The sequence below is a fragment of the Sipha flava genome, unplaced genomic scaffold, assembly GCF_003268045.1.
Source record: "Sipha flava isolate LNK unplaced genomic scaffold, YSA_version1 258_pilon_pilon, whole genome shotgun sequence".
Classification (NCBI taxonomy): Eukaryota; Metazoa; Arthropoda; class Insecta; order Hemiptera; family Aphididae; genus Sipha; species Sipha flava.
In genome coordinates, this window is record NW_020272917.1 from 275,493 (window position 1) to 301,181 (window position 25,689).

At 26.6% G+C, this 25,689-nt stretch overlaps 2 protein-coding genes across 7 annotated transcripts; one reads left to right on the top strand and one right to left on the bottom strand.

Moving 5' to 3' along the window:
* Positions 1-3,108: 3,108 nt before the first annotated feature.
* On the bottom strand, positions 3,109-15,795 carry LOC112684812 (EF-hand calcium-binding domain-containing protein 1). 5 transcript variants are annotated; one of them, XM_025556504.1, is made up of 5 exons: positions 15,517-15,795; positions 4,183-4,359; positions 3,839-3,956; positions 3,513-3,766; positions 3,109-3,449 (listed from the first exon to the last, which is right to left on the bottom strand). In XM_025556504.1, exons 1-5 carry the CDS (start codon positions 15,534-15,536, stop codon positions 3,221-3,223), a joined length of 798 nt encoding a protein of 265 aa, XP_025412289.1. In that variant the 5' UTR covers positions 15,537-15,795; the 3' UTR covers positions 3,109-3,220. The 5 variants fall into 5 exon arrangements, with proteins under 5 accessions (XP_025412289.1, XP_025412288.1, XP_025412291.1 ...); XM_025556503.1 differs by lacking the exon at positions 15,517-15,795 and adding an exon at positions 11,646-11,955; XM_025556506.1 differs by lacking the exon at positions 15,517-15,795 and adding an exon at positions 11,620-11,953.
* A 299-nt stretch (positions 15,796-16,094) lies between these two features.
* LOC112684811 (prosaposin) lies at positions 16,095-25,513 on the top strand. Of its 2 annotated transcripts, XM_025556500.1 has the most exons (18): positions 16,095-16,329; positions 16,414-16,519; positions 19,191-19,338; positions 19,833-20,036; positions 20,097-20,216; positions 20,272-20,436; positions 20,502-20,726; positions 20,809-20,937; positions 21,012-21,168; positions 21,233-21,462; positions 21,518-21,658; positions 21,864-22,062; positions 22,175-22,356; positions 22,434-22,605; positions 22,674-22,882; positions 24,921-25,041; positions 25,118-25,200; positions 25,272-25,513. In XM_025556500.1, the coding sequence occupies exons 1-18, from the start codon at positions 16,263-16,265 to the stop codon at positions 25,425-25,427; spliced, it is 2,814 nt and encodes a 937-aa protein (XP_025412285.1). In that variant the 5' UTR covers positions 16,095-16,262; the 3' UTR covers positions 25,428-25,513. The 2 variants fall into 2 exon arrangements, with proteins under 2 accessions (XP_025412285.1, XP_025412286.1); XM_025556501.1 differs by lacking the exons at positions 24,921-25,041; positions 25,118-25,200; positions 25,272-25,513 and adding exons at positions 23,212-23,406; positions 23,968-24,095.
* Positions 25,514-25,689: the final 176 nt, after the last annotated feature.

A 25,689-nucleotide genomic window follows, 5' to 3' on the forward strand; every position in this document is an offset into this window, starting at 1 on the left:
TTATAAATCTTAACAACTTTTAGGGATGCTTTTTTTAAAGAAGTAAACAGAGCCCCCATCTTTAATTTTGCAAAGTTGAGCACTGATTATATATAAGGTACCAAAATTAGTCATTAAATTAAATATTTTTTTTATCCTTCTAAGCTAGATCATTATAAATTGTCTAGTAATAAAATTAATTAATTTAGGCCCGCTTTTTCATTCATTCAATTATTCGCTAGATACGTATCTGTCGGATAAATTTATCTGGCGGATAATCTTTCAAATAAAGTGATTCCGGTTTTTCAATGTAATTTTATTCTCCAGATAGCTATCTGACAGATAAAGTTTTCGGCAGTAAAATTATACTAATAGAAGGTAGTTACTATTCATTATGGAACAAGTTACACATATTTATTTGATTATGATTGGTCAATGATGAAATTGATAAGGAATCGTTCGGTGATATTGACACATTATTGTAATACTGTATGTAATTACTAATCAATAATTATTAATTTTGTTGCGTGTTGAGTGTTGACTCTCGCTCGATATAAGTTATATTCACTTCTTTTTTCAACATGTCTCAAAAAAACATATCCAAAAAACAAACAAATTTCAGATTTTATGAAAAAGAACTTTTATTGAAAAATGATCTACAAAACCGTCACGCATTAGAAAATAAAGTGTTAACTAATAAATTACGAACAACATTTTTTCCAAGTCTGAATCTCATCCTAAAGTCATGGTCATCTCACGCCAGCATATGTTTTATTCTTTCGTATACAGAGTACAGACGACGTCAATAGTTCAAATATTTAATTGTTTCATAATCATCCTCTTCAAATAAATACATGTACATTGAAATTGGAATTGTGTATATATACACATATATATTTAAAATAATATGAAAAATTATGATAACTAACCATTTTTATGTTATCAGCTGTTAATTATCCGTCGAATAAGATTTATTTGATACAAAAAGTAACGGATAACGTATCCATAACAATATTCATCGAATAAGGTCTATCCTGACATTGAAAAACTGAAATTTATCAATTTTTTCTTATCTGTCAGATAACTCAAGTTATCTGACGAGTAAATGTGATTGAAAAACCGGGCCTTAATAGTACAATATAGACTACAAAAATTTCAGTGATTAAAACAATTCTTTTTTTTTAGTTTCATAGATATTATAAATATATTAGGCAGGCCCATACACGATATCCGGGTTTGTGGACGAGGCCTTATCGTCCGCATACCTACTATTAACGTGATGCGTTACTCAAAGGGCATGGTCGAAACGAACCCCAAGGTATAACTAAGGAGCTCGGGTCGTCATATGGAGCACCAGCACCGAGACCTTTCAAACCGCGGAAACGAGAACTGTGTTGGGACCCCAGGTTTCTACTGGGTGTTGTGGTTTTGTTACTATCTCGCGCTGTGCCACTGCCACCACGTTTCAGCCGAAGTAGGCTCCTCAACCTTGGGGGCACCGAGTCCAGAACGGCTAGGCCGGTCCGGCGTGCGGTGGATCAACCCGGGGTTTTTAGGCTCCTGCCACTATTCTGGCTTCCCAAGCCGGCTAGTGGTGGGCCTAAGGTAGGCCCATACAATATTAATCTATAAACCATTTTTACTCTTTAAAAACACTTAATTATTTTCTTGAATTTGAGTGAGAGGTTTAAACATCTAAAACCTACCCTTGTCCCTTGTGTGTGTCTATGATATTAGGTGTACTTATTTTATAATATTAAGTGATACATTTGATTCTTAATGAATTGAATAACATATTATTCATCTCTTAAGTATTAACATTATATAATAAAAATATTTTAATTTTTCTTGATTCATGTCATAATAATATCTAAATTCCAATAAAAGTAAAATCAACACAACTAAACTTTTATTAAATCATTTTTTTATACATTTTAGTTTAAATAAATATATGCATTTACTAAAAAAGAAAATGTAATAGTAATCCATAATTTAAATTGACCAAAATTAACATTGGTTAATTTTATTACGCTTTTAAAAAATTTCTAAAATATTTTAACACTTCAGTTTTAAACTCTAACCCAAATAAAAAATATTTATTGACTAAGTAGTTATAATTAAACAATCTTTTATATTTTACCGCTTAAAAACGTAATTTTATACCGGCAGTAAATCAGAATATATGCTTAGACAAATATTTTTTTATTTACATTTACATTTTAAATTTACTTCAAACTGACTATCCTTTCAAAAAATAATAATTATTTATTTATTTTTTTATCAGATTAACATTCTATTGAAACCTAACATTTTCTACAGGCTCATTTTTATGTGTTTTAAAGCTTATTTAAAGCTAGTGTTGATTTTACTTATATAAATAAAGATTAATTTTTTTATTTTAAAATGCTTGTATATATCAAGGAAAATTATTTTTTTAACTTTATGATACTTCATTTGGTACAAACTTTTGAAGATAAAGTACTACAATACAATTATGAATTTAAAGACTTCATTCCCAAAACATCAGGTGACATCAAATTGTACTGATATTAATATCTTAAAATGATTATTTCATAATCTTTGAATTAGAAAGTACAATTATAAGTAAAATATTAAATAAGGATATATTTTTTTTTTAGAATTATATTAAATTCATAAATAGTTCCTTGGTGATCTTTAAAAAATATGATTTATATCCAATTACCATGGAATACCAATAATTTTATTATATATGGTATATATACTTTAAATGCCAGTATGCACATTACCAGAATCAGCTATCTGAAAAGTACAAGACATCTAAGATGTAAATGTTTTTAACCGATGGAAGTAAAAGTTAAAAAAAAAATATTATCCACCTTTAAAACTAAATTTTATTATGTTTTGAATATCTAAAAATTAATATATTAGATATTCTTTATAAATTTTAAATTGTGACTGTTATGAGTTAATATAAATATGTATATTTTTAATTGTTATCAAAAAAGTATAAATAATAAATATCAGATTATGAATGTATATTGAAATTGCCTACATAAAGCGCCGTCTCAAAAATACATTTATGATAGTAAAAATACTAATAATACTACCTAAGTATGTAATAATTTATAATACTGATACACAACATTATAATGTTCATCACTATATTGTTCTACATTTAACTCTTATCTGTATTTGCAACTCATGTAATTATTTACAAAGAATCAGTGATTTCTGATTAATTTAAAAGCGTACTCAATATTTACTGCACATTGCTAATCGAATTTAAAAAGTACTCGGAGATTTCTCTGGACGGTAAACACTGTCCAAAAGCTTCTAGCAATAGTGATTGTTTGTTTATAGCAGTGGAAAAATCTTCAAATGAAAGTTTTGCATCATTATCGCAATCCATTTTGCGTAGCACTATATCTACCAGTTCTCGAACACCTTCATCAGGATCCTCGTCCTGCGGATGTTTCACCAAACAGTTCCTGAAACGTGAAACTCGATACATCACATATAAACTTAATATCTACGTGGTCAAGTTTGTAAACCTTAACAAACTGAATATTTCTTCTTTTGTTATGAAACCGTCATTGTTAAGATCATATATAGTAAACGTATACTTGATACGTTCCTCTTGAGTACCTTTCAAAAACACTGATAGCCCTATTACCCACTCATCTTCGTGTATAACACCATCATTACGTTGATCAAAAAAACAGAATATGCGATCAGTTAAAATTTCTTCTGTAGTGATTCCAAATTCATTCTGTAATAATTCTCTGAACATTAACCGATCAAAACCCTAGAAACACAATTCGTACAATTCATTAAAAACACCGTATACAATTTTATTAGTTTTAAAAATCTTTAAAACCTGAGTTGGAATCGTTATCAAAGCAGCTGAACTCATAGCCGCCACAGAAGATGTCGATTCAGCACCATAAGTAGCCACGAGTTTTTTAAATAATTTACATAATCCTACAATTTCTTTTCTAAATATCAACATTTGAACAAATGAAAAAATAATTTTAATAATATTCACATATAGTTTACAAAAAATTAGTTCATATTTATATGAGGGTAGGTATTGTATATTTTTCAAATTGTATCTCAGAAAAAAATTTGTTATTATAAATGTCTCAATAAACTATAAAGTCCTATTTTTAGCTATATAAAATATTTCTGTAGCGTATAACTTTGTTATGTTATAGAACCTACTTGGTAAATCTGGTTTGTTTGAATAGATTTTCAATTAAATTTGGAGATATCAAAGGTTTGACTTTTGACATTAATTTCGTTGAATTAAGTTGTTCGGACAACTGCTTCCGTTTACTGTTTACGATTCTTGCTGGTGGCCATTGTTTAGACCCCCTTGAATCTTTCTTTCCCGATTTCCTATAGTAAATATATTTTAAATATAAATTAACATACTCGCATTAACTTACATTTAACATATATTCAGGGGCAGAACTAGGAGGTGGAAGACGAGGATTCATCCCCGGGCGTAAAATTTTAGAGGGTATAATTTTTGTTATTATTAACAATTAATTTGATATTTTTAACTTTGTTAAATACTGTTATAAAGTTAAAACTCAATAAGTATGATTGTAAATAAATTATTAGAAAAAAATTCTTGAGAAGAGCATTTGATTATTGGTCCACGATAGGGCGTAATTTTAATATTTTCCCCAGGCGTAATAATTCCTAGTTCCACCTCTGCATATATTATATTATAGACATACAATATACAATATTAAATACAAAGTTTATCCTATTATCCAGTTACCATAGCCATACAATTTTAAAGTGAAAAAAATTAAAGTAATTTTACTATTTTATAATTACTTATTTTACAATTACCCTGAACAATTTTTATATATGTTACCGCCATTATGGATAATCCGGTATTTTTCAAAATGCCAAAAATCACTCGACAATATACATAATACGAGCTTTGCCTAGGTATTATGTATAATGCCAATCGTGGAGTATGCAATATGAAGAAGACTAACAAAATTGAACATCGCCTATTACCAACGACTTTACTTATTGTTTATCATAAATGTGCGTTCACGATTTAACATAACAAAGATTAATATTCTTTTACTATTATAATAATAATTCTGAGATACAATATTGAACGTACTAAAAACTTTATTATAATATCGTAATTTTTCTCGTCATTTTCGTGTCTCGTTTTGGTGTTGCAACTATACATACAATTTATAGTCAAATTTTTATAACAAACTACAATTTTTTTTAAAAAATATGGCGACTAATACCAATTTTTTATCTGATGAACAGTATAATGAGTTGATAAAAATTGAATCCACAAGATTTGGCCAAGGGTTTTTAAAATATGTTTGTAAGTCCAAGTGTCAAAATAAAAAGTGTATTTGTCTTAAAAATAATATTTTGTACACTTCAATCAAAATGTCACTTTTCTACAACATGTTATAATAAGTAAATAATAGTTTAAGTAAAATATTTATATAATAGTAATAATATAATAATATATTAAAATTAAATTTTATCTGTAATATGAGTAATAATGTATAATAATTATAAGAATCTTAATATAATATAACATATAATAAAATGTTTTATACTTTATCTAAAAAAAATATTGGCATTTCGCATAATGCCTAGGTATTTTATAAAATACCTAGGTTATATATAAAATAATAATCAAAATCATATGTTTTATTTACATTGCCTAAAATGGGTTGGCAATTTGCATAATGTCTAGGCATTTTGCAAAGTACCTGAATTATCCATATTGCCGGTAACATATATACTATGAATATTGAATGAATATATAAGTAATATAATATGAGTTAACTTAATTTAAATGTTTTTATTTAACTTTAACACATTAGGTAATTAATAATATGCACATAATGTAAAGCATAGAAAAAAGATAAATTAATTAAATTTCACTCTAATATATCGTTTAATTATGTTTATTAATGAAAGTACATTTATGATTTAAGTCTAAAAGGTCAAAGTTCAAAAACTCAAACGAAAAAATTATTATTAATTTAACCTATATAGTATGTGTAGAGTGTGATATTGGGTATAAAACTATTAATATTTGATTTGTATAAACCAAGAGCTTAGAACAAATAGTATTATATTAACGTATAATATGCTTCATTGATACAAAAATTATTTTAAAACTGTAATGGTCTATATAATTAAATAGGCGTTAAGTAAGTGCGGTTATTCAACTAAAATGTGGAGGGTTTGTTATTGTTATAGATTTTTTTCTCTTGTATAAATAATACAGCTGCAAAAATAATAAATCCTAATTAAGATGATTTTTAATGCAAAGTAGTAAAATTTGAAAAAAAAACACTAAATTAATTTTCAAATAAACAACAATTATCTAATCTATATGTTTTTAGAATTAACTACCTTCCCTTCTTGGATCCACCACAGAACCTATTAATGTTTTTTCATTGATATGATATAAGTAATACAGTATACAGTAAACTCAGTTTTACAACATAAAGATATTAAATATTGCTAACGTTCATACAACATATAAATGTTCAACATAAAATGAATATGATATATTAATTTTTAATTTACTTGAAAAAACTTTTATAATAATAATATAGAAATAAATGAATTATTATAATATTGAAAATTCTTTATTCGTAAAAATGTATTCGACTAATTCATAACTCAGTTCACAACAGTAACTACACATCACTATAATTTACTCTAATACCCAATGTCATACTTTTTGTTGGTTTTTATATTTCTTAATCTCGTCATCTACATATATATTCTACACGATTTAAATAATTTTTTGTTATATGCTACAAACACGCAATTTTTTGTCATTTACGTTTAAACAATATACCTACAGATATGTGTATAAATTGCGTATCACGCAATAACAAAAAGAAAAATAATTTTATTTACTAAATAATTCTTTTTTATGTCTTTCATGTGCATACAATGACACAATGATATGTATATATAAATTTAACTAAATAGGCTGTAATACTTACAAGTATGACTTTTTTGTCATTGCTTTTTGAGTAACGACATCCATGCTACGCGTATAATAATACAAATGGGGACTCTCGTATAGTATTGATCAAACATTTTTATTTCTATAAATTACTAAAAATATTCCTTAACCTAACTTAACCTAAAACCATAATCATAAGTCCTTATTGTAATTCTACATACAACATGTTTTGTACTTCTACACAATTTATCAACATTAAAAACCAATAAATTATATTTACAATAATTTAAATAACTCAAATAAATAAACACAGTAATTAGCATTCACATATTTGTGTATAATTATGTGCGTATATGACCTAATTATTTAAAATATTGTATAGACATAACTAGTGGCGTATTTTCAAAGAGGGTTTCGACTCCTCCCAAAAGAAAAAAAAGGTTCAAAAGTCATAAATGACTTGCTACAAAGATATCTAGAGGAAAAGAGAAAATCATTTATATTATTTGACTATAAATAACTCTTTATTAGAATTTATAATAATAATAGAAAAATGTAATTATTGATTCATACCTTATATCATTGGTTTTATTGTATATGTATATATATATATATATATGTTATAAAATCACTTATTTATTAGAAAAAATGTAAATACCCCCTATAATTTTTTTTTAAAATACACCACTGAATATAACAGAAATTAAATACTTGAGTAAGTGAATATATTAATAATTTATCTAACTCATATTTCTTGTAAGCCGTCTAATATTCGAAAAAATGCGTCTACATACTTGCTGCAACAAAAAAAAGCCATCACAGTAGGTAATCATTGTAATTTGTAAATTTTTATTGATAAACTAAATAATAACATTAATGCAAATATTTAAATTAAAATGTTTATAATTCTATATTTGATTAAAACGTATATTATGACATATTTTTTTAAGAAAATTAATTAATTTTTCGATAGTAAATTAAAGTTTTTTAAATATGCTGTAATATATTAATTTCACCAATAAGTGATTACTCTCAATTTGGTGTTTATTGTTTTGTATTTATCATCGACTTCATTTTCATCATAATTCATATAATGTTTAAAGTCTTCCTATTTATTTCCTCAAATCCTTTAGATTATAGACAAAACATAACTATATAAAATGACTAATTTAATCATTATTAATTTGATTTCTACTAATTTTTTTAAATAAATTTAAAAATATTTTTCCATTTTTTTTAATTAAATTTAACTAGTCATATAATAATATACGTGATCGTAGAACTTATTTCTTTATAAACAAGTCTATTTCATAAAATAAAATAATAATTACTATAGTAATATGCCTCATGTAATATATAATATAGATTAATTTAAATATTTAATTACTACAATACTTATAAAATTGTTAACCCTTGATAAGTACACGTATTAAATACACGTTTATTTATAATCTGATTTTTTTTACCAATTATATAACACGTCTCACGAGTATGCAATATGTTTTTTATTTATATAACCACAGTACCGTAGAAACTAGACATTGTGTCCGGGGTGAAACTTCAAATACACCCTTTTTAAATTAAAAATATTAGTTTTATTATTGGGTTTATTTTATACAATTGCTTTAATTAATAAAAAAAATATTGAAGTTGTTATAGTATATAAAAATATATAATATATAATTATATAATATTCATATGTTCAAATATAACATTGACCGTTGTAATTTTTAACATAAAATGCAAATTTTTAATTTTTGCGCCCGGAGCGTAGGCACCTCTATTCCTTTTTGCTACGGCTTTGTGTAAACAAATAACATTATTATATTATTACATTTACTATTATCACTCTATTATTCAAAACTCATGATAAAAGTATAATGAAACACTATGATTCCATACACTTATTTACTGTGATAAAATTAAATTATATAGAATTAAGGATATTAATAATTTTTAATCATTGTACGTTATTATTATTTTCATCGTATACAATTACGAATTCCAACAATTTAATGATTAGTGGCTGCTTCTGATAACCAAGTTAATTTCAAATGATTTTAAATTGTATACATATATACTTACACATAATGCCTACCAGCATATTTCTTAATAAACCATCAAGAACTATTATGTTTTATTATTATACTATAATATAATCCCTAGGGGCATATTTAAAATGTATTAATTAAATAATTATACATGCCAACCTTGCAAATAACAGAACTCTAGTAGCAATAAAGCGGATAGTACTTATATTTCAGATTACAAAAAAGTACAACAAAAAGTATTAAACTAAGCTTTTAGCTATATAACTGACTATTGCTAGTTGGTTAATCTTAAATTTTTAATACATATATTGTACTGAAACATTTTTTATAATTAAAAACTATACGAACAAATTATGTATAGAGAAGTATAATTTTAAATTTTTTTCTTTTGTCATAATTTTATATTATCAATTGTTCGAAAAAAAGATGGATTGACTACTTTATACAAATATGCTGTATATAAAGTATCTTATAGCCTTCAATATATTAGTTCCTCATAGCTCATCCATGCATGGAATATTTTAGTTATATATTAGTTTTTGTAGCTATGTTGAAAATTTATATTTATTATTGATATAATATTTTATTTAAATTAAAAACTTATACTTTTTCCAATTTTATACTAATATCTATAGTACAAATTTTATATCAAATAAGAAATTGAAACAAATACGTTTCCTTATAAAATTATTTTAATACTTAAAAACTATGTATAGTGTACAAACATAATATTTAAAGACATTATTATCAAATGTATATAATAGGTACCTATTTAATATTATCATTGATTATAAATACTAGCTTTTATAATCAATGATATTTATTGGTACATGTTGCCATATTCTAAAATGTTTACTGTTTATGTCTTAGGAACAGTGCTCGACTTGGCAAAATTAAAGAAGGGAGACTCTGTTTGCTTAAAAAAAATTGCGTCCCCAAAACTTGTTGAGCGTTATAGTTATAATATCATAATAGTAGGGGATGCTCAAATTTCTAAAAATTAGAAGGGACACGCAGTCCCCCTGCGTCCTCCCAAAGTAGAGCACTGCTTAGGAAGTTTAATAAATTATATTATTATAACTTGTTTACATCAACTTACACTAATACTCGTAATTTAGGTTATCAAATTTGACGTTTGTATTTAATTTATTAATATTTTAATACATGTATGCGCTCATGAAGTAGACAAAATCAACTAATACATAAAATAAATCTATTCTTCCAAGATATAGTAGTGTAATTTTGTAAGATTAAAATAATAAAATACTTTTATATGACAATACATTTTAAAAAATCTCCAATATTGATTATAAACAATAAAGGAAGTTTTGAACATAAGACAATAGATATATTATTATTTACAGATTCATTTACCATATACCTACGTTTATTTGAATTTATTTGTAAATTTAATTTAACTTTTATAGAAATATTTTTAAACTGTTAAAATTATATTTATATTAAATAATTTTTAACGTTATAGGTATTAATAACTAATAATTTAAAACTAATATTGATCTAAGTATAGTTTTTAAATATTTAATAGATTTAAGTAATTCCAAAATTTTATTACGGCATTTAAATTACTATACACCTATTATTGAGCTGCCATAACATCAGAGGTATAACTAGGAATTTTTACGCCCGAGAAAAACGTTAAGATTATGCCCTATCATTGACCAATAATCAAATACAATTCGCGACAATTTTTTTGTAATAAATAACATAAAGTCATACTTATTGAGTTTTGTGCCTAATATCAGTACTTAACATAATTATAAACACCAAACTAGTTTTTAATAACTACAAAAATTACATCTTTTACAATTTTAAGCCTGGGGATGTATCCCCGTCTTTCACCCCCTAGTTCCGCCCCTACATACCATGACCCATAATTTTAATAAATCAAAAGTATAAACTCATCAGTAACCATCAATCATGTTAACCATTTTTGTACCTATTACTTATTATTTTTTATTAAATGTATGTAAAAAATATGGTGATTATATTTTTCTTTAACTTATAAATGTACAATATAATATTAATGTATTTCATATTTATACCTTGTTTGCCTATATAAATAAATAAAAATAATAGCATATCTGCAAGTCAATATTTAATATACTGATATTTAAACTTGGATTATTATGACTCATACACGAGTTATGGTTACTGCAACAATAGTGCAATATTAAGATAACTAAGCATTATAATGTATACTATATAAACCAAATGTACAATGAGTCATGGAGCATCATGTCAAAAATATTAATTTACTGTTGTTTAGAATAAAAATTACTAATTTACATTGAAAAACAGATATAAAGTTTAAACCCTCACGTTTCTCACCGATCACAAATAGTTTTCGACTAAAGCAATGTAAGAATTGTAAAGCATATTTCACCGCATACATGTGTAGGTACATGACACAATAAGTGGCCCAAATAAAATGTTTATATAGGTAAATTAAATTGTTTATATATAATTCGTAAATGGCTATGTAGGTACACATAATGTTTAGTAAATAGTTTATATATTAGATAATAAATTTGAAAAAAAAAACAATTAATTAAATTTAAAGCCCCAAATCTAAAATAATAATTTTTCCGTAAAAATTACCACACAAAAATCGAAGCTGAATTTACGTAAATATTATTCTTTGCGTTGGCATTGTCGTCACAGTCCTTTCTGAAAGGATATTTTCAGTTGATCACACGTTGCATAGAAGATTGGAATTCCGGAGATTCGACGAATTGGATGATATATATAAATATATATATATATATATATATACATATAAGTACCTTCTCCTGCAGGGCTGCAGCACACAATATGAGAAAGAATCCGAAAAGTGCCCCCGGTGGTGGTACACGTGGTTTCTTACAAATCGCTTTGCGTGTGATTATATATTTGTACGATCGTTTATTTACACGAGCCGTCTGTTCAGTACAAAAAAAAACACAGCCACTACCTCTACCTAGATGCCTACTTTTGTGAGTGCGAGTGCGCACCTGCGTACGTGTGTGTGTGTGTATATGGGGGTGTGTGTGTGTATGACCGTATTGTTCGATCTAAAATGACAAATAAATAACGATTGTAATATGCATTCGGCCAAAAGGAACGCACATCCGTTTTTAACATGGGTTCATTTTAAATCGAACGCAATATAACCAACATTGTAGCAATATATTTAGCAATTGAGAGTTACAAACGGCAGTCATTGTTGTGACTCGTGAGTCTGCCACCGCATGGCTGGCCCTGTGCTCAATGCGTACACAGAATCGACTCGATATTATTTATTATTTTATTTTATTATTATTTACTCTATCGACGACAGTCGATAATGTAAACATGTAAACAAAAAAGTGTACGGTCGTCGAAAAACGTGTGTCGACACAATGCACGAGTAAACATTAAAAATGAACAACATTTTTTGTTCTTTAAAACATCTGATTAAAAAAATCAATATGACTAGGTTTCTTATGAGCGGTATTCATTATCGCTGTAGGGGACGATTGGTCGTTACAACCGGCTACCAGTGACGAAAGTCTTTCGAAAACAATAAAAACGATTCGATCAAAGATATAACAAATTACAGTGATGTATCGTAGTATACTAATGTACTTCATTAAACAATCGATATAAATTATATAAAAAAAAAAAAAAACCATTATGAAAAAAATAGGCTCAAATCAGTGTATACTGTATACTTTATAGGTACACGATAGTTTTCTAACAATTCAAAGTCTCCAAATAATGGATTGAAATCGCAATGATATCATTATACAATTTAACGTGTAAAAATATTTAATTATATAAAATATTTTAATTTCAGAAATTCAATTAATTTTTATTTAATATTTAATAAATTTATTAAACAAACTATCCAAACGTATTTTCAATAGATTTTATTTTATCTTATCTTATTTTCGTTTTTATTTTTTCGTATTAAAGAATACAGATTTAATTGAGGTTCCAAATAAATTTGTCATTTATTGAACTATAATATTTATATAAATTAGAAATATTAGTTGACTAACTAGTAATATGTTTTAATGACAAATATTATTATGGTCAATATTACAGTTCAGTGATAAGTGATTTCCGGATTAAGTTGTATATATATTTAAATAAAATAGCTTCGATTATAGAACAAAGTATAAGAAAAAAAATAACTACTTATTATATCAATCAAATATGTATTATAATCCAAGTACATAATATAAATAGCTTTCTATTACATGTTTTAAACGTACGCCTGATACCTTAATTATATCTATGATTTAATTTTTTTTTTTCCTATTCGTATCTAATTTTCAAATTTTCTTCATTAAAACGAATATTAAATTAATTTTTAATTATACAGCACCTTACTGCTGTACTCAAGTTAGGTTTAACTTGCAGTCACCTATACTACTCCATGGTGACATGGCTCCGTGCGCCGCGAAAAGAAAAAACTTTGAAACCGAGTGCAAGATTTACAATAAGGTTGGTATGCCATAATTACGAACAGTGGCACGCATTTATCAATCTTACTAACATGGGTATAACATGTACTAATATCGTCCACCAACCCACCCAAAAAATATTTAAAATAGACTTTATTGCATAATAATAGCCGTACACTAGGTGCATGAACAACACAATAAGTTATAATATTGACCAATACTCGTCCATAAGGCCTATAATAACAGTCAACGACCACTCACCATTTAATTTTTTTAATTTTTGTCCCCTTGAGCCATAACGTGTGTGCTACTGATTGCGATGGGAACCACAAGTCGTCAGTTCCCAATATCTATTTCTACAACATGTCTTCAAGACATTTCACCTAGTTTATTTCTCATGATTTTGGTGAACACTTAAAAATAGAATATTTACATGTGTTATATACATTTTTTTATAAACCTGCATTGGATTTTTGAGCTACAATAGACAATTTATTTTACAATTTTAAAATATGACTATAGATCACCTTTACCATTCACGAACGCGAAGGGATTCAACCCCCTCCCCAAAATGTCAAGGAAAAATGTAAAAAATATATAAAATAATAAAATATATTACCTAACCTAAAAATTTAATACATAGTTATTTCAATAGTTTCCATATGATTTCCGAGTCAAATAAATAAATAACATTTAGTTTATAAATTCACATAAACGGTGTACATCAACATTCTAAATTTTACATTTTTTTAAAACCCTCATCCTTTCAGACCCTTACAGTGAGATTTATAGTATTGTACGCTAATTGTAAATTTCAATACATTGTGATTATTTGGTTATCAAAATAAATTATAATTTGTAATAAGTGCAAGAATCACGTGATATCGACTAAATCCTATAGCCACGATGTTTGTTAACACACTAAGAAATATAAAATATTTATTATATATATGTAGATAAAAAACATGTTTATTTTCGCTTTTTGATTTTCACGGACTCATAAAATTATACATCGTTTTTCACGCATCAATGATCAACTGTATTGGTCGATTGCAGAATTATTCAATCGTAAAACCTTTGAAAATTAACGAACAAAGTTATAACATTAAATATAAACTACAAAGTACAAATCTAATAAAGCCATTATGACTTGTTGACATTATAAGTGGTCCATCAAGTAACTAACCGTTTGCAGAAGTTACTTCTTTCAATCAGAGCGATCAAACTTAAACTCGTTTATTCGAGTAATGAGTTCAACAATAATGTCCAGCAACGTAACAATAAGGATAGTAAGGTACTCGCGTAGAGCCAACTAAACGTTTGCAAGTTATACATACTACACGGTACACTGCTAAACCGAGGGAGCGTAAAAAGAAAAGCGTAAAAATGAAAATAATCGTTCTCAAGGGCACATGGTGGCGGTCGTGTGTGCAAAAGAAAAATCATAGCGATTGCGTACACGATAATACGATGTTTTCTCAACGCGAAAACGATGATATTATTATTGTTGATGATATTGTGGTTGTGAAGCTGCGTCCACACCAAGGAAATATTGTCTTATACAATTGTTGCCGACAAAGTTTGGAATATATTTTTAATAAATTTTACTTCCGAATCGCATACCCACACTGTCACCAACAATATTTTGTTCCCCAACTTGTGCTTGTAAACATTAAAATATATATACAGACATTGCCGGATAAAATGTATTTACAGGCCCAGACCAGTTCAAAAATACATTAAACTGTCGTAAAAAAGTCACCACTAGCTAAAACAAAATGGCTAAGCAATGACAATCGTTCACTCACTGGAATAGGTTTTCGAAAATTTGTATCATTTTTGGAAATTCGATAGCCAACAAGGTTAATTAATATTTCAAAATTTTCGCTAAACATAAGCAAAAAAATTTTATACCTACCGTTACATCTGATGATAATCATTATTTTTTTCTTAAAAAATACAAAACAATTAGTGCAATTCCAAATAAAAATGTCAGACATAATTATAAATTAATTGTAGACCATGTTCAATAGTTTTTAAACAATGGTACCTTAATTCACCAGTTTACCTGGTATTATTGGTAATCATGGTATAATTTTCAATCTCTTTGAAAATCCACCATCGTGTCACACAACCACTATGTATCTTTTATGCTTTTTTTTCTTTAGGTCGCGGCAATCGCAGCATCATGTTCATGTGACATCTTTACTCGAAGAGTAGATGTATTTCATGACGTGACCGTTTCTCTACTTGATCAATGTTGTTGGACGCATTTTTAAACATTTGTATCCGACAACGTTCTCTTGGTGTGGACGCGGCTTTCGATGGTTATAGACATCGGTATGCGTTGGCGAAACGATACGAAACTCATTTGAATATTGTATTGCTTATCAGGTTCGAGCGAACGCGTAACGGATGAACGGAGCGGTGAGGGAGACCCGCAGAACGGACTGCGCAACGTACGCATGCGTCACACGTTTCGAACCGCTTTGTTAAATAATAATAATAATATAACGAAAAATACCTATGCGTATAAACACGACGTAATAACAACTATAACCGACCAGCGCACTAACCCCTCACCGCCCCTCCACGACCGTTCAAGGAGCGCGAGCTGACGCCGCCACCGTTCGGTTTCATTATCATCATCGTCGCAGTTGTGTTTGTCCCGTCTCGTGGTTTCATTCTCGTCACACGTCCGCTGTAACGCGCTTTGCGTTCCCTTTGTGTTCCACGTTCGCCTGACCTTTGTGCCTTTGTGCCGCCGATTGTACACACACACGTTCCCGAACGCGTGTGCCCTACACAAGAACCATGGGTACCTCTGTACTCCTCTGCTGTGCCCTTGCCGTCTTCGGGTTCTTAGCTACGTCGTCTTTAGGTGAGTGGAGTAGGATCGGCTCTCTAAGGAGGCCGATGCTTGTTTTTTTTTTTTTTAATAATCATTTTTTCTTCCGTGATCCAGGTGCTTTAACCGGTGGCGTCGAAGATGTCATCCATCAAAAACACATCAAACAGTTGGGGCTGAACGAATGTACATATGGCCCAGGATATTGGTGCTCAACTCTTAAGTAAGTATAAGTTTGGTTTTAACATTATCGTTGGGTTGCATCGTAAAGTGGCTTGATATTATTGTAACTATAATTAATCAAGAAAACACTATAGGCGTGTTCCAATCATGACTTTTTATTACCTTTAGATTATAATTTTTTTTAGATTGTATTTCAATGAATATAAGATTCACTATTGTTATGGGATGTCAACAACATGTTATATTTTATTGTAATAAGACTAGTTTGATTGTTGAATTATTAAATTAAAATCCCCGTAGTATTATTACAGTAATTTATATACATTTTAGATATTTTATATTCAATTTATTATATAATGTAGATACAGTTGATTCCGAATAAGTTATATTGTTTCATTATGTATTACTAAATTTTTCTTTGTATTCTATCGGTTAATTTTGCTAATAATATATCAGGTACCTTTAGAATTTAGATAATGAATCATTAATAATAATAACATTTGTTTATGTGCTTTTGAATATCATTAATTTTATTTGAAGAACTGATAATTTAATAGCATAAATAAATTATATAAATGTATTCTTATCAACAAATTTAAAAATAAGAACATATATAACTTATATTTGAATTGATTAAAGGTATTAGATATTTTCATACTGGTTAACCCTGAGAAATAGGAAACTTGACTAAATAATACATGCTTAGTCATGCTATCATATATTTTATGCAGCTGTACAATCATATTCTAAAAATTGATAAGACATAGTTTGTAAAGCTTTGTTATTCACTGCATTGCTTCAATTTGTTAAAAACTACTTTTGTAAGGCTTACACTAATTTTATAAGTAAAATATCACCAAAAAAAAAAAAAAAATCAACAAATGAATGAAAAAAATATAAAACCTATTTTTAAAAATGTTCACATAAATAATGTCAGTATTTGTCTTAAATACAATTGATTTGTCTACATGAAAGTCCTTTTAATTTTTAATTTAATTTAAATTAAACAATAAATTATTAGTAATGTTTTATTGCTTAACAAAAGGTAAATTGTTTATTTGCTTTTGCCCTCATTGTATTTTTATTGTTAGGTATTTTGTCATTGAATTCTTTACAACCTATTTAGTTTCTAAATTGTTGACTATTTTTATTATTAAATCTTGGTATAAAGCCAATTGCTTGGATTGATGGGAAGATTATTAATCATTTTATATACATTATATTAATTTAATAACAAATTTAACTACTTAATTTTTTAATTTAACCGATTATAGTTAAAACTTTATATATACTGTTCTAGTTTCATAACAAGTTTTTATTTTGTTTTTAATTTTACTTATAAATATTATTATAAATCAATGAATAATATTACATTTTTACATTTATTTTTTAAAATTAAACAATAGTTTTACTTAAACCAGTAACTTTATTTTTATTTATTCATTGTTAATGTTATGTTATGTGTATTCGATTAATTTTATTCTAAGAAAATAATATAACAATTGTAAATTAAAAAAAAAAAAATTTAATTTATAAATCTATTTATAAATTCTATAAATATATATTTTTAGAATAAACATAACTAATGTGAGGGTAGTGGTTGAATTGCAATCATCATGAAGAATCCTACTCAAGATAGAACTTAATGACAATGAATAATTTTAATTTTATAATTAAATAATATTTCCATAATTTATTTAAAATTATTTAACAATTTTAAAGCTCAAAATTGATTAATAATACAAATAAAAATATTTGAAAACAGAATGTTCACTAATTGCACTATGATAAAGACAATGTATCCACATCTCTATTTTTTTTTCTTTGTTATTAAGTAAATATTTTCATTCAACACATATCTAACATATTTTGGTCGTAATTATGTTTATAACGAGTAAAAATAATTTAGGGTTTTCCATTGCTCTGTCTTAATCAGAGTCTTAATTTTCTGAGTCAAGAGTTAAGATGTATTCCAAGGGTTTATACTAAAAAATTGGGTAGAATTATTTGATTCTGTACAATGTTTTCAGTTTTACATAACCTATATTTAAAGTATACTGATTTCTCACCATTTATTTTAATTTCCAATCACTAATCTAAACAAAAAAATTGTTAATTAATTTTTTAAGCTATTAGATGTATTTAGTTTTTACATATCAACAAAATTGATATATTGTCAGCGAACATAGCTATTGTTGTATTGTCATTTTTATATCAGCTATGTAGAACACGTACAAGATAGATGCCTCTTTTTAAAAAAAAAATTTAACAATACATCCACCACCTGGAAATGTTGTTAAGCAATACTGTGGTACAAGGTAGATCTAAAAACGATACCTCGTGGTACTCCAGCTGATATATTTTTCTATTTGGTTACCATATCTTTGTGTATGACTCAAAATTAATGGTCAATCAAGTGTGCTTCAAGAAATGCACATCAAGTATATGGCAGTTGTGTACTAAGATATCAATATATTTATAAGCTTTTGAGTAGCACACAAAATTAGGCAATGATATCATATTGGAGTATCAGGAAATTTCCAATTGGGTGCATCTAGGTGCAGACCAATTTATATATGTTTTAATTTCTTTTTATTAAAAAAATGTTACCGATGATCCCTTGATAGTCAGTATTGCTAATCCAACTCATTTGAACTATTTATTCCAAATAATTTCAAATAATATCATAAAAACATTTAATTTTTTTCTAGAACTGCAGCTAAATGCAAAGCTGTTAATCATTGTATTCAAACAACTTGGGAAACCCAATATTACCCAGAAGACAATGATGATATTTGTACTATTTGCAAAAACATGGTGAAAGAAGCTCGTGACACACTAGAGAGTAACATTACATTGGTTAGTCACTAATTACTTAATATTAAATATTTTTGTATTGTTGAAGTATATTTACTTAAAAAACAATTTAATTTTATGTCTAATAAATTTATGTCTAATGCCGTAAGTACTTAAATTCTAGTCACCTATTGTAATATTCTTATGAAGAAAAAAGCTAAGTTCTGTATTAGATTTTATTAGTTCACACCATAACTTTAAATCAAATAATTATTATAGTAAAAACAATTTTAACTGATTTCAGTTTGTACAAAAATTTAACATAATAAGTGAACAAAACTTCATTTTAAAAATTTAAACTTTTATTTTATACTAAATATTAAATTCTTTAAAACATAAATGGAAAGCAATTTAATTTTCAACATACAATATTTTTTATACTTTATATTTTGTCCTTTCCAGATCATTGGACTAAAAAGATATTAAAAACTAGTATTGTCAAATCTATGCTAAACTTTATTTTCTTTGAATTGTTAAATACTAATTTTTTATTTTAGGACGAATTGAAACAAGTTTTCTATGGATCTTGTCAATTATTACCACTGAAAATTGTTAAAAATGAGTGTAAAAAATTATCTGATGAATTCATACCAGAACTTGTTGATACTTTGGCTTCACAAATGGATCCAAATGTTGTTTGCACTGTTTCTGGTTTGTGTAATAATGAACGCATTGATGAACTACTGAGAAATAGTGAAAATGTAACTATACTTTTCTAATTAACATTTTTTATTTATATTAATCAAAATTATGTTATATAGAAACAACTAGAAGTTTCTACTGAATACTCTGATTGTCAAAAATGTGCTATTGCTATGGACAAAGGTGAAGATTTAGTACAGAAAATGTCTAGAGATGATCTTCTAAATAAAGTACTGATGGTAAGTTAAATAACTTTATACTTATGATAAACAGCTAAATATTTTGTTTTTTAAGATGTGTGGAGAATTAAGCAGTTATTCTGATGCATGCAGTAGTATTGTATTAAGGTATAACAATGAAATTTACAATGGATTTAAAAATTACTTCAGTATACGTAATGTATGTATGTTAAGTGGAATGTGTCCTGCTTCATTCCAACCCTATGCCGATGATTATGAAGTAAGAATTTAGTTAAAATATATTATCTAAAAAAATATTTTATTCAACAATTTTTTTGTATTTAGGAATCAAAAGGTCTTTTAATGGATGTTGAAATCAATAATGCTGGTGAACGTGGTAGAATTCAAAAATCATATAAAAAAAAGAAAGTTAGTGATGATTTGACTTGTGAATTCTGTGAAAGCATGGTTAAACATTTAAGAGATATTTTAGTAGCCAATACAACCGAAGAACAATTTTTAGATGTGCTCACCGGTCTTTGTAAACAAACCAGATCATTCTCACAAGAGGTAAAATCTATAATCATATAAATATATTTTTAATCGGTACTTAAGTAATTGTGTAAATTATGTGTTCAATATCTCATTTTAGTGTTTAGAAATGGTCAATAACAACTATGGACGTGTGTATCAGTTTCTTCTTACAGAATTAAATGGAAAAGTACTCTGTTCAATAATCGGTATCTGCCCCAATACTCGTTATAGTGAGGATTATATTGCAGTAAGTAAATAATGATAGCTATGTTTTTAATTAAGTTTTTAATTTGTTGAACAATTTTTTTTTTTTATATATAGCCAAGATACCCTCTTATTCCAGTTGAACTTTTACAAACCGAAGCAAGCAATTCATTCACTGAAAAAGAGAAGGTTGTGGTTGATGAACAGCCACCAAAAGTTAAGGATATTAAAAAATCTACTGTTGATATCTTTACTCAGCAAATGCACTTTGTTGGTAAGATTGCATATTAAAAAGATAAAAATACATTGTAAATATAATAATAATAATATTTTCACAGTTAATGTGGATATGCCTACGGATAAAACTGCTTGTTTTCTCTGTCAGTCAATTTTAAATTATGTTCAACAAGTTGTTACTGATCCAAAATCCGAAGAAGAAATTCGTTCTGCGTTAGAAAAGTCCTGCTTAATTGTACCATCATCATATGAATCACAATGTAAACAATTCATTGATCAATATGGAGATGCATTTATTTCTCTTATAGCTCAAGAAGTTGATCCATCTATTGTGAGTGATCCAAAATAATTTTCTGTACTTTATTTGATGATTATTATTTCTTTAGATCTGTCCCGAACTCAAACTATGTCCAGCTACAGATCTATCTATAATCACAAACAAAGATAGTGAAAGTATCCCGGAGTGCTCAATGTGTATTATTTTTATGTCGGCGTTAGAATCTGATATCTCTAATAACAATACTGAAGTAAGTATACTTCATACTGTTCATTAATTAGTGAAATTATTGGAATCCAGATTTTTTATTTCTATTAGATAAAATATTATTAATGATTTAGTAGTTTATTTATATAACCTCCATGAGGTATTAATATGGTTAAACTCTAAATCCAAATATGTCTTAGAACCAATTAAATTTAACTTATTATAGCAAATCCTTGTTTAACTTGTAGGCAGAATTGAAAAATACATTGGAAAAGTTATGTACTAAACTGCCAACTAATTGGAAAGCAAAATGCTCAGATTTTGTTACAAATAATTTAGAAAGTATACTTGACATGTTGATTGCTCAAATTCCACCTCAAGAAATATGTGTTTTATTAAATATTTGTACACCCAAAACCATCTCTGATAGCGCTGCAAATGAAATTGGTATGTGAAAATTTAACTATTCTTCCTATTTATTTTTTAGTTAAATTTATTGAAAATTTGGATAAGCTTATTTATTTAATATTACTATTAAAAGGATTGTATCTTTGTTTAGAATCAAATATGATAGCCACTTCTGGACTAGTCACAGTTGTGTTGCCAGGGTACAATATGGGACAATTATTGGCCAACAATTACAAAATGTTGGAAGAACCGAAAATTCCAACACCATTTTGTCTGGTCTGTACTGTTGTTATGAAATATCTGAATTCTGAGATCGAAGACAAATCAAATCAAGTATGTTTCATTTTGTAATGAATTTTAAAAATATTAATTTTGTTTTAAAATCTATTGTAATTATTTACTTTTTTTAGGATGAAATTGAAAAAGTTATGAATTCAGTGTGCAGAATATTACCAAATGTCGAAGAAAGTGAATGTGAGATCTTTATTTATACAAACTATAGACAAATTATAAATGCTTTAAAAATAGGAACTAACCCAGCCATAGCATGTATGGCGTTAATGGTCTGCGAAGAAGTAATTGGTATAAGAGAACTGCATTTTTTACTATACAATATGTAAAACTATTTACTATCATATTATATTAAACAGATGAAACTAAATATAATATTGAAAAGATGAGTGAGGTTATGCAGCCAACTACAACAAAACCTGTAGAATTAGATACTTCCAGTGAGTGTGCTGTATGTGAAGCATTTGTCTCTGTGTTCAATGATCGTTTGAACAACAAATCAGTCAACATTGATGAAATAGATTTAATGGAGTTATGCTATGAAGTTGATATAAAACACAAGGAGCAGGTAAATTTATAACTCACTATTCTCCCGCTGTTCTAGAATTGTAGTCCATTTAGGTTATGTGATGTTATTATTGTTTGCATTTATTCCCCCGAAGATAATAAAAGCCATTAGTTATATAGTTGATAGTTCATTAACTCCCCATCAGATGTTAATTTTTAACATATTTCTTGTATTCATCTCTTCACAAATGGATATGCACCAGAATACTGTTATTGATGGTTCTTCTTACATTGTGTGGTCATATATATTTGGGATGTGTACGTTGAAATCATAAACATTAACGTGCTCTAAAAACTATTGAAATTCACACAAATAACTATTATATGCAGTGTTTGGAGATGATAAACTCATACAATCAAACATTCAAAAATCTTTATCATCAATTGCCTACATGGATGATGTGCGAAAAAATGTCATTGTGCAGTAAAAATAAGAGTGTTGCAGTCAACAAATTGAATAATACAGAGTGTTTAAAAGGTGTCAATTATTGGTGTGCTTCTAAAGATAACGCCAAAGAGTGCAAGGTAAATATTGAATTCAATTTCACTTACTATATATTATTCATATGTGTAGTGTATACCTCATTAGTGTTTTTAGACCAGAAAGCTAACCATGGTTATATTAACACTGTTTTAAAATTGTTCTAAAAAGAAAATTCTAATTTTTTAGCAATATAAAGAATATAATTCCTTCACCATGTGTTTTTATTACATTAGTGTAGTGAGCCATCACTATAAATCTTGTAGTTTTCAAACATGGAATATTAAATATTTTTATGCTATCACTTGAATACAAGGCTCGACTTAGTTATTCTACTAAGTATTAATGATTCAAAAAAATTGGCCCTATCATTTATTGAGATTTTAAAATTTAATATATTAAAATTGAAAATGTTTATAGATATTTATATATGTTCACTAATAATCATTATTTATTTCTGTATCAACTCTCTAAAAATACAATTTTACGATAACCCTCCGTTCATTCTTGTTTTCTTATTTTTTTTCTTCGCCTTAGAATCTTTTTATGACTATTTAAATTTTTATTACATTGCGATTTGTGATTATTAATAATTTTTTTTTCAGGCTGAGATGTTATGCAATCGCACTACATGGAATGTGAATTTTATTGAAAAATGAAGTGATATTTTGTATAATTATTAAACGCTCGTGTCGTGATAATTCGAGATTTATAATATAATTAATGACTTACATTTAATGACTTTAGACTTAATAATTATTCATTGTATGTTGATTGGGGTTTTTAAATATATTACTATTTTTGTTTGATATTATATTATGTTAGAGGCTAAGCCTGAAAAAAATGAGCCAACCTTTTCTTCTTATAATTATATTATAATTTTTATTTTATATATTTCAACAATGTATCCCAGTCTTTATTCGTATTATTCAATGATTAATATAAAATATATTTTTACACATTACAATTTATCGATATCAAATGTATAAGTTTCATAAGTATTAAATACATTTCATAATCATTTGAATTTTGGCAATAAATCAATATCTAAAATTACTAAAATAAATTTAAGTACGTTTATGAATTGTTCGTAATAACAACTCATCAATAGTTAATGAGTAAGACTAAAGTTGTTTCATTTTTTATTATAAAATAAAACAATTTAGTTAGAAATTAATTTAATATTAACTTCAAGTTAAATGTATCATGCATTTTTGTTTTTTAAATCTTATTTACGTATTACAAAAACAAATATACTATTATTAATTTTACTTTATTTAAAAAATTGTACTGCTCTACCAGAAAACTAGAATATACTTGTCATTATTTCCTTTTCAATAGTAAAATATATCTGTAGCATAAATTTAATTAAAACTAAAATTTCATGTGTATGTTTTTATTTATGATGTAGAAATCATTTCATAATGTAATAAAAAATGTTAATAAACCATATTTATTTAAACAAATGTTTGTAATTTATTTTTTGCGCCAATACTATTTTCTTAAGATATTAAATTAAATTTCAATAAGATTGCCAATGTCATTTTTTGTGTTCAAGGTGACTGGTATGATTATACTTCTAAAATTTGGTTGTACACTTAATGCTCGAGACACCAATAACGATTGGCTCATTAGAAGTTTAATAAATTTGATGCGGCCTACTTGTACTCAACCATGTGGTAAAATTTCATAATCAATCTTATTTTATAAAAAAAAAAAACAAAAATGATGCTAATTCACTTTTTCATTTTTTAGTAAGAAAATTTCATCCAAAATGTACAATTTGCAAGGACGTGATACATGATATCAAAAATAAAATCAAAAGCTCTAAAATTGAAGTAAGAATTATTTATGGATATATAATAAGATAAAAATTAAAGTATTAATATGAGTAAATATTATTTTTAAGGAGCACATTAAGTTTAGATTGGAAGCATTATGTGATCCATTACCTGACAAGGATAAGTGCATTAACTTAGTGGAAGAATATTCAAATAAAATCATCAACACTATATTGGATGATATTAAAGATGAAAGTGTATGTGCAGAAATAGGATACTGTTAATTCTATAAGTTATCCTTAAACTATTTTATATATTAATATAATTGTAAGAATATTACCTACTATGATAAATAAAATTAAGAACTGAATTTTTTATCAAATTAGTTATAATTCAAGATTTCTACATGTCTCTATGAAATAAATATATATATACAATAATTATAAAAAGAAATGCATATATTTGTTATATTTTAAAGTGAATAATAATCAAAATATTGTATACCCTAGAATTTATGTAATCGAAAAAATATTCCGATTGATATAA